The 9786-nt window shown below is 46.5% G+C and overlaps 1 protein-coding gene across 1 annotated transcript in view; it reads left to right on the forward strand.

Annotated features, from left to right (window-relative positions):
- The first annotated feature begins 4959 nt into the window (after nt 1–4959).
- Nucleotides 4960–9786, forward strand: part of Gle1 (GLE1 RNA export mediator) — a 22378-nt gene continuing 17551 nt past the window's right edge. Inside the window, exons 1-5 of the mRNA XM_008843989.3 lie at nt 4960–5140; nt 5802–6041; nt 7423–7533; nt 8916–9064; nt 9303–9363. Coding sequence (XP_008842211.1) covers nt 5042–5140; nt 5802–6041; nt 7423–7533; nt 8916–9064; nt 9303–9363 — 660 coding nt within the window. The 5' untranslated portion in view covers nt 4960–5041. The remainder of the gene's footprint in view (nt 5141–5801; nt 6042–7422; nt 7534–8915; nt 9065–9302; nt 9364–9786) is intronic.

Here is a 9786-nt window from a genome sequence, read left to right on the forward strand (position 1 = left end):
TCAGGGGATGCAGCAGGAAGCATCTGGTTCTCTCTCTCTCTCCCAGTTTAGTGCCTGTGGAATTTTTAAATGACCCTCACAGGCCTTAGATTTGCTACGTTAGGGTACCAGATTTTACTGTGACTCTGCAGACTCTCCTCAGAGAGCACTTGGGTGGACTCCTCAGTCTCCTTCCAGTGCTCCTCTGTCTGTCTTGGGTTTTCTCTGACCTGGACCAGCAGGACCCTTCCTCACTGTGAGCCTCTCCATGTGCTGTTTTCTTACTTGGGTAGAATAGGACTTGGTGTTTTCCTTAGTGCCAATGGAAACCTCCCATGTCTGAGTTTCCTGGAAACTTCTGCTCTCCAAGCACTTCACAGAAGACCTCAGATGCTCATGACCATCTGGCCATCTAAGTGTAACCCCATTCTCACTGGTTTTTATTTCTCTTTGTATCTTTGGAATGCACTTATTTTTTGAAAATATTGTGTTTTTACCAAAAAAATGTTTTACAATCAGTTATTTAAGACTCCTTTGGATGATTTCCTTAGCCCAGCTCTCCTACTTTGAAAAATGGCTAAGCTGGGTGTGGTGGCGGTGCATACCTGTAATCCCAACACTTTGGAAGTAGAGGCAGGAGGATCAGGAGTTTGAAGTGATCCTCAGCTACATAAGTTTGAGACCAGTCAGCCTGGATTATGTGATATCTTAATTAAATAAATAATTAAATGCTGCAGGAAAGAGAACTGATAAGTTTTCAAAGTACCCAGTGCTTGAAGTATTTTCTTCATTTTGGAGCAGACTCGCTTTCTCCTTTGTGTCTTTACTTGACATAGCACCTGATCTTTGGAGGTGTCACACTTTGGGCCTTGTTACTGACAAAGTAATAAGTGGAGGCCATTATTAGGACAGGATAAGTGTGGTTGTGCTTATGTCTTATGTTTTAAATGTTAGTTACTTTCTGGATAAAATTTGTTGGGCCAGTTTGTATTTTCATTATTTTATGTGTATGCATGTATTGTCTGCATGTAGGTAAGTGCACCCATGTCGTGCAATGCCTGCGGAGGACAGAAGAGACTATCGGATCCCCTGGAACTGGAGTTACGGACATTTGTTAGCTGCCATGTGGGTGCTGGGAACTGAATCCAGGTCCTCTGCAAGAACATCTAGTGCTCTTAACCACTGAGCCCTGTATTTTTTTATACTTAAAAGAATGAACAGAAGCCGGGCGTGGTGGGTGCATGCCTTTAATCCCAGCACTCGGGAGTCAGAGACAGGCAGATCTCTGTGAGTTCAAGGCCAGCCTGGTCTACTTTGTATTTTTTTATACTTAAAAGAATGAACAGAAGCCGGGTATGGTGGTGCACGCCTTTAATCCCAGCACTCGGGAGGCAGAGAGGGGCCACAGGGAGACCCTGTCTCAAAAAGACCCCCCCCCAATAAAAAGAATAGGTTAGAGCACTTGACTAGCATGTGCAGTGGTGCAAGGGCCTACATTGACTCATAGTACCACTCCCTACCCCCCAAATGACCAGTCACACACACACACACACACACACAAAATCCTCTAGAGAGCAGAAGTTGTGACTAGTGAATCCTGACCTTTCCATGGTGGCTGTTATTGGCCTGAGTTTTGGATGTCATCACTAACCTGTTAAAAGTTCCAGAAATTGTATCTAAAGTCCCAGATGGCAATGCCATCTGTGGTATTGACTTCGTGAAGGCCAGAAAGTGCTCCCTTAAATTTTGAGGGCATTGTTTTTGCCCCTTAAGGTTTTTTGGAACTTTAGCCCCATTTTTACACTCTTCATGTAAATGAACTTAATAGGAATTTCTCAAGAAAGGGAGGTTGGGGCCTGGAGAGGTGGCTCAGCAGTTGTGAGCTTTGGCTGCTCTTGTAGAGGACACAGATTTGGTTCTCACCTCCCACATGATGGCCCACAACTCTTAACTCCAATTTTAGACCCCTTTTCTGGCCCCAAAGAATATTGCATATCTGGGTGCATTTACATGCAGGTAAAAGACTTACATGTAAAATTAAAAGGGCAGTTGGCAAACTTATACCAAAATGTGCACATATTTTAAATTTTTTTCAATTTTCATACAATATAATTTGATGGTATTTAGATACCCACCATCTGCACCACCGCAACATGTGCATGTATTTTTGTGTAATTTGTCGAATGCCCCCCAAGCCCACCAGGCTTGGAGCTTCAACAAGAAAGAAACCAAGACAAAAGTCTTGAAATGATGCAATGAATTTATTTGAAGGTAGATTCTTACAGTCAGCTGAGCAATCACAGAATCGAAAGAAACCAAGACAAAAGTCTTGAAATGATGCGATGAATTTATTTGAAGGTAGATTCTTACAGTCAGCTGAGCAATCACAGAATGGCTTTTTGTTGTGAGGAACACAGATCTTATATAGGAATCAGATCAGAGGTAACCAAGAAATCACCAAGGATATTTTACTAACAGATAGTAACCAAGGATGCGGCACGTAGCTACATCATGCCACCAACTCCAGTGCCCGAAGACGGAAACGAAACTTAAGTTTCCAGAGTACCTAATTAATCATGGAGGCACAGCCTGTCAGCTCAAACCACTGAAGCAGAGAGCTTAAAAGCTCTTAAAGTGGCAATTTTCTTTTCTCCAATGCTCAAGTCAAGCATGGCTCCCGACAGTAATTTTGTCAAATGAATCTAACCTGGGCTGGAGAGCTGTCTGAGCAGTTAAGAGCACTGGCTGCTCTTGCAGCTAATAACTGTCCACAACTCCAGTTCCAGGGGATGTGATGCCCTCTTCTGTCCTCTGTGGACATTGCACAACATAGGTGCACTTAAAGGTAAATAAATACTCATACACCTAAAATACGTATGTCTTGAAAAAGTAGTGTAGCCACCTCTGTACTATGGTGCCAGCCTGTATACCTGAAAGTAACCTCTCGTGTCCATTTCTGGGACTCTGCCTTTGTAAAAATAGTTCATTAGGAAAAGTCTAGGGAGTTTGTAAGACTTAGAACAGAGAAAGTTTAGGTAAAAGACTAAAACCAGACCTTTGGGAGACTGAAGAGGATTTGTTCAGCGAAGGTGACAGAGCTTTTCCTCTGACCAGTAAGCTGTGCAAAGGTGGGAGGGGTTAGGGTGAGTTTCATATTACTGGAAACAAAAAAGGCACAGGGGTGTCCTTAGGCCCTTTTCTTGGAGTTGTAGAACAAGGAACTTGTTTTCAGCCCAGATGGCCAGCTGAATGGCTAGCTTATACCTGGGGTGCAAGGACAGCAGACAGATATCCTGGCAAGAGAAGTGGGCTGTCCAAGCTCGCTGCAGTTGTGGTGTGCCATCAGGCCTGAGATGGGGATGTGACTTAACATGGGGCTAGGGCCAGACATTTGTCTCAGGGAACTTTTGGTTTCTATTTCTATCAGAGTTGAAAAGTTTTTTTTTTCCTAAATATTGTTCATCTTTGGGGACTGGAAAGATGGCTCAGCAGTTAAGAGCACTGGCTACTCTTGAAGAGGACCCAGGTTCAATTCACAGCACCCACACGATAGCTAAAAAGCATCCTAACATCAGTTCTAGGGGATCTGATGCCCTCTTCTGACCTCCTCGGGAATTGCATGCCATAGGTGCACTTAACATTCATGCAGGCAATATCCTCATACACAAAATGGTAAATAAAAATAAAATATTGCAATATATATATATATATATATATATATATATAGGTCCTTTTGAGACAGGGTCTCCCTGTAGCCCCAGCTGTCTTGGAACTCACCATGTAGACCAGGCTAGCTTTGAACTCACAGAGATCCGCCTGCCTCTCTGCCTCCCAAGTGCTGGGACTACAGGTGTGCGCCACCACACCCGACTTGCAATATATTTTTTAAAAAAGGGATGGAGAGATGCCTCAGCAATTGAGAACACTGCTCTTGCAGAGGACCTGGGTTCGATTCCCAGCACCCACATGGCAGCTATGAACAGTCTTTAACTCCAATGCCAGGGGAATCTGGAGCCCTCTTCTGACCTCTGTGGCATTGCACGACACAGGTGGACTCACATACATGCGCGCAATACATTAATACACATTGAAAAAAAATACTAAAAAAAATTGCTAGCCGGGTGTGGTGGTGCAAGCCTTTAGTCCCAGCACTGGGGAGGCAGAGGCAGGCGGATATCTGAGTTTCAGGCCAGCTGGGGCTACAGGGAGACCCTGTCTCAAAAATACCAAAAAAATTGCTTATCTTTCAGAGAATCTGTCTTCTTCCTAAAAACAGATATCATGTAACGGCAGTAGGAGACAGTGTAGAGGCTTCCTTAAAGCCAACTCCGGGTAGTTGTGACTTATATTTGTTGAGTTTACATTGAAATTACCCTTCCAAAAAGGACAATTGGTGGGTTAAGGGAGGGTTACGACTCAATCTCCATCAAACCAAGTGGACAGTTCAACGTATATTGGCCAAGGTGTGTCACCATCACGACCTTCGAACTCTAGCCCATTCTCAACTCCAAGAAGCCCCACCCCCATTGGCAGTTACCTGGTGTCCCCTTGCCCCTTCCGCCCTCCCCTCCAGCCACTAGTCGACTTCTATGGACTTGTCTACTCTGGATACATGCACTCTTCTGGAACTGCACACTGTGCCTCTTGTGACTTTCTTCTTTTACTTAGCAAAATGCTTTCAAAGTTTATACTGCAGGATATTCCGGTATTTAAGAGGCATTCCATTGCAGCCCGCAGCAACACTCGGCCCGCTCGGTGCTGGACCATCGATGAACGCTAGGATGACAGCCGTGTGCAAGCTTAAGTGTGGACGGTCGACTTGTCTAGCCCAACCCTGGGAAACAGAGACAGCGATCGGCCTTCCGGAAACTGCCCAGCTTCCTTCTCCAGGAACGCCACCTCCCTTCCGCTTCCGGAGGGCCGCACAGTCTGCGCAGGCGCTCTGGCGAGAGGGCGCGCTCCTGGTGTGTGGGCGGGGCTTCGCCCGGAAGCGGAAGTCCGGGCTCCAGGCGGCGAAGGGAGGCTTTCCTCCGTCGCTGTGGCTCAAGCCGCAGTGGCCGCCATGCCGTCCGAGGGTCGCTGCTGGGAGACCCTGCGCGCGCTGCGCAGCTCCAGCAAGGGCCGCCTGCCCTACCACCGAGACTGGCTGCAGCACTACGAGGTGAGCCTGTCGGGGTCCGGGAATCCCCAGCACCGGCCCTGCCCCCCTGCACCGGTGTTCCCCTGCTCCGGGGGGGAGTGCCCCAGCAGCTCAGGTTTCGAGCGATGGGCTAGACCTTCCTCCTTGCTGCCACATGAAATGACCCGTTTCAAATGACTGGACAAACCACACTGACCTCCTTAATGTATGTTTTAATGAGTGATGCACCCCCGTTTATCTGTTGGGCCACCCACTGCTTTGTCAATCAGAATGTATTGTTTTTTTGTTTTTGTTTTTTTTTTGAGACAGGGTCTCACTAGGCGGCCCCCGCTGACATGGAACTCGCTATGTATACCAGGCTGTTCTCAGACTCAGAGATTCACCTGCCTCTGCCTTTCAAGTGCTGGGATTAAAGGTGTGCGCCACCATCCCTGGCACCTTCAGTACTTTTTGACAGGGTCTTCCCAGTCCCACCCCACCTGGAAGTCACTATGAGGACCAGGCTGGTCTCCATCTCACAGTCTGCCTGCCTCTCCTTCCTGAGGGGTGGGATTAAAGGCATGCACCACTTCAATAGGTTTTTCAGTATGTTTAAGATTTGTTTATTTAGGCTTTCCGCTATTCAACATGTAAGGTGTTATGTTTCCATCTGTGGTCTTACTGGGCTTAACCTTCTCTTTAGGATGTTTTGGAAGAATGCATGTCTCCTCCCAAGCTATCCTCTTACTGTGGATGGGTGGTGGATCACATCCTGCCCAACACCTTTTCCCCCACACTGGAGAATGCCCCTTCCTCGGAGACTTCACTATCCTCTGGATCTGCTTCAGGCCTGGACCAACCTTCAGTTCTTCCTAAATCTCCTGTCAGAACCTCTCCCCTCTCCCCAGAGTCCCCCTCACCCTCAACACCGAATGGAACCAAGGTAAGGTTTAACTTGCTTAACACAAAAGACTGTTGACAGCAGAGTTGATACTGTGACATGATAGTATGCAATAGCTTAATACTACCACGTGATACTGACCCTGGGGAAAAATGACTGTTTCCTACGCAGCTGTTTGTAGAAACAGTATTTACTACATCACTCAGTGTTCTCTCTCTCTCTCTCTCTCTCTCTCTGGGGTGTGTTCATGTGTAGCCCAGACGTCAGCCTTAGGCCTAGGCCTTACTTCTCAAGAGACGTCCACCTTATTTTTTGAGACAGGGGTTCTTATTGGCCTGGAGCTCACAAATCAGGCTTGGCTGGCTGGCCAGTGAGCCCCACCAACTCTCCTGTCTCCTCCCCACCTCTGGGATTTACAGGCATGTGTCACCATGTCAGGCATTTTGATGTATGTTCTGGGTATCAAACCTATTTCCCTATGTTTGCAAGGCAAGCACTTTATCCATGTCCCCACCCTAAGAAGAAACATTTTTTAAAAAAATATTTTTTTTTGTTATTTTTCTTGTATGTGTATGAGTGTATTGCCTACATGTATGTGAGTGCACCCATGTCATGCAATGCCGAGGAGGTCAGAAGAGGGCTTCGGATTCCCCAGGAACTGGAGTTAAGGATGGTCCGTAGCCGCTATGTGGATGCTGGGAATTGAACCCGGGTCCTGCAAGAGCAGTCAGTGTTCTTAACTGCCGAGCCATCTCTCCAGCCCCAGAAACATTTTTATTAATGAAAACCATTAATGCTTCTTGGCCTTTTTGCAAAAATCAAGTGTGAAACAATTAGGGACCTGGGATATAGTGCAGTGGGAGAGTGCTTATATTGCATGCACTAGGCTATTGGCTCAATCTATAGTTGGGAGGGTGTTGTTATTAGTTGTTCATAAGTTTATTATTCAGAATGTTATGGTTTGAATCTAAAATGTCCTGTGTTGAGACTTGGTGTCCAGTATAGGAATGATCTGAATAGATCCTTATCATTAACGGGTTTATAATGTGGGCTACTCAGAGGTGATGGAAACATAGGAGGTAGGATAAATCGAAGGAGTAGGTCCTTGTCAGCTACATCATGTCCCTAGCCCCTTCCTCTCTCTCCTCTGCTTCCAGCCACCACAGTGTGAGCTGCTTTTCGCCACCGCATGCTGCCTGTCATGGTACGGCACCTCACCACAGCGCAGAAACAAATGAGTCAGGTGACCATGGATAGAAACTTCTGAAATTGGGAGCCAAAATAAATCTTTTTAGATGATTTTCTAGCAGAATACCTAGAATACTGCAGCAATGGAAAGCAAATAAAGATGTGATCTTTGTCTGTAAAAGATAACACAACTTTGTCGTGTTAAATAACTTCTTTTTTTCCATCTTCTGTTTAGAGCAAGTATGAGTCCCAGCACACAGAGCCCATGGCACTTCAGTCCTCCCGAGCAATCAAAGTGGAAGGCTGCATCCGAATGTATGAGCTGGTGCGCAGGATGAGAGGAGCAGTAAGTGAGCCTGGGAGTAAGCAGGCTGAACACCAGGGAGCCTCATCTCAGTGACACCTTGGGGTGGGATCTATGCTTGGGGAGGCGGTATGAAATAGATCTAGAGTGAGCACTCAAGTGGGGCGTGGTGGTGAACACCTTTATTCCTAGCAGAGACAGTTGGACTTTTGAGATTGAGGCTAGCCTGGTCTACAAAGCAAGTTCTAGGCCAGCTGGAGCTACAGGGAGGCCCTGTCTCATAAAGCCAAAATAAAGGAGTGAGCACTCAAATTTGGTTCTGTGATATCCTGGGTAGTCTGCATATAATTTTGGGAAAATTATCTAGTCTTTACATTTAATTCTCCAAAGTTTGGAGATGGACCTGATTTGTCAGTTAGGTTTGTACCATTGCAGTGAGAATTTAGTCTCTGAAAGAATACCACTATTTTAATTAATTTATTTGATTTTGGGAATACTTCTATTTTATAGAATGAAGAGTTACCTGATTCTATAGTTGCAAATAAAGCAAATTAAGATCTTCAAAAAGGGACGGACTGGGGAAGTGGCTCAAAGAAAAAGAATGCTTGCTCTGTAAATATGAGACCTGAGTTTGAATCCCCAGCAGCTATGCAAAAAGCTAGGCATAGCTGCATGTGCTTGTAACCCCAGCACTGAGGAGCAGTGCAGGCAATCATGAGAGCTGGTTGGCCAACCAGTCTAGCTGAATTGCAAAGCTCTGGTTCAGGGAGAGACCCTGTTTCAAAGAAATTGGGCAGAATGTAATAGAGGAAGAATCCGACATCTTTCTCTGGCCTCTACCTGCACATCCATAGGTAGTGTCTGCATACTTGAGTGTGTGCATGCACACATACACACCCCCACACACAGAGCACATACCACAGACACATACATATACAGCACATATCATACACACACAAACACACACTGCATAGCACATTACTTTCCTCCCTCTCCAGCACACAGCACGTCATACCCCCTTCCACACACACAAAGAACTTGAGATGAGCTTAGCTGATAGAGTACTTGCTTAGCATACCAGAAGTCCTGGGTTTGATCCCCTGTGGTGCATAAAACTGTAGTGACCCATACCTGTAGTCCCAGGATTTGGGAGGTGGAGGCAGGAGAAAACTTCAGGTCATCTGTGGTAATATAGTAAGTTTGAGGCCAGCATGAACTCTATGAGACTGTGTCAAAGAAGAAGAAAGAAGGGAGGGAGGGAGGGAGACCAACATCTGCCGAGGGAGGACTTCTACACAGTTTTGAGAAGCAAGAAGGTGATTCTACACTCTGGAGTCTGCCATGTTCAGAGTGAGCAGGTGGTCAAGGGGCAGATGGCCAGGTGATTGATGATGATGCTCCACGGGGGTGCTGGTCCTTTTCAGGAGGGCCTGAGGCAGTGGCAGGAGGAGCAAGAGAGAAAGATTAGAGCTCTCTCGGAGATGGCGTCTGAACAGCTTAAGAGGTTTGATGAGCTGAAGGAACTGAAGCAACATAAGGACTTCCAAGACTTGCAGGAAGTGATGGAGAAGAGGTGCGTCTCCCACAGCTGCCCTATGAATAGCTTTGTGTCGGCTGTAAGGCTTTCCCTGAGACATCCCAAGGGAAAAGGTTGGTGGTCTGAGTCCTTAAATGTCAAAATAAAATAGGGAAGCCTGCAACCTGGAAAAGTGAGCAAACCTGGGAAGAGACCTAACATAACTGTGAGGGGCTTTGGGAGAGGGAAAATAGTCCCAGGAAAGATCCCTGAGTCTCTGTCTTTTTGAATTCAGCACCAGAGAAGCCCTGGGCCACCAGGAAAAGCTAAAAGCTGAGCATCGCCACAGAGCCAAGGTCAGTGTCTGTGTGTTGGTGTCTGGCTACAACCTCCTGAAGGTTCAGGCCCACTAGCTGCTCATCCTGGAGATTGTGGCTGTGATAACACTCCTAGGTGATGGGCTGTGTTGGCTACTTCTTCATCACTATAAGCAAATACCTAAGAAGACCCATAAAGAGAGAAAGGAAGGCCAGGCATGGTGGTACACACCTTTAGTATTGGCACTCCCCAGGCAGACTCAGTGGATCTCTCTAAGTTTGAGGCCAGCCAGGGTTCCACAGTGAGACCCTGTCTCAAAATGATAAGAACAACAAATAAAAAGCTGGGTGTGGTGGCACAGTCCTTTTAATCCTAACACTGTCTACATAGAATTCCAGGCCTGACGGGACTACAGGGAGAGCCCGTCCTGTCTGACACCCCCCCCCCCCCCCCCAAAAAAA

The sequence above is a fragment of the Nannospalax galili genome, unplaced genomic scaffold, assembly GCF_000622305.1.
Source record: "Nannospalax galili isolate Female #2095 unplaced genomic scaffold, S.galili_v1.0 scaffold300, whole genome shotgun sequence".
NCBI lineage: Eukaryota > Metazoa > Chordata > Mammalia > Rodentia > Spalacidae > Nannospalax > Nannospalax galili.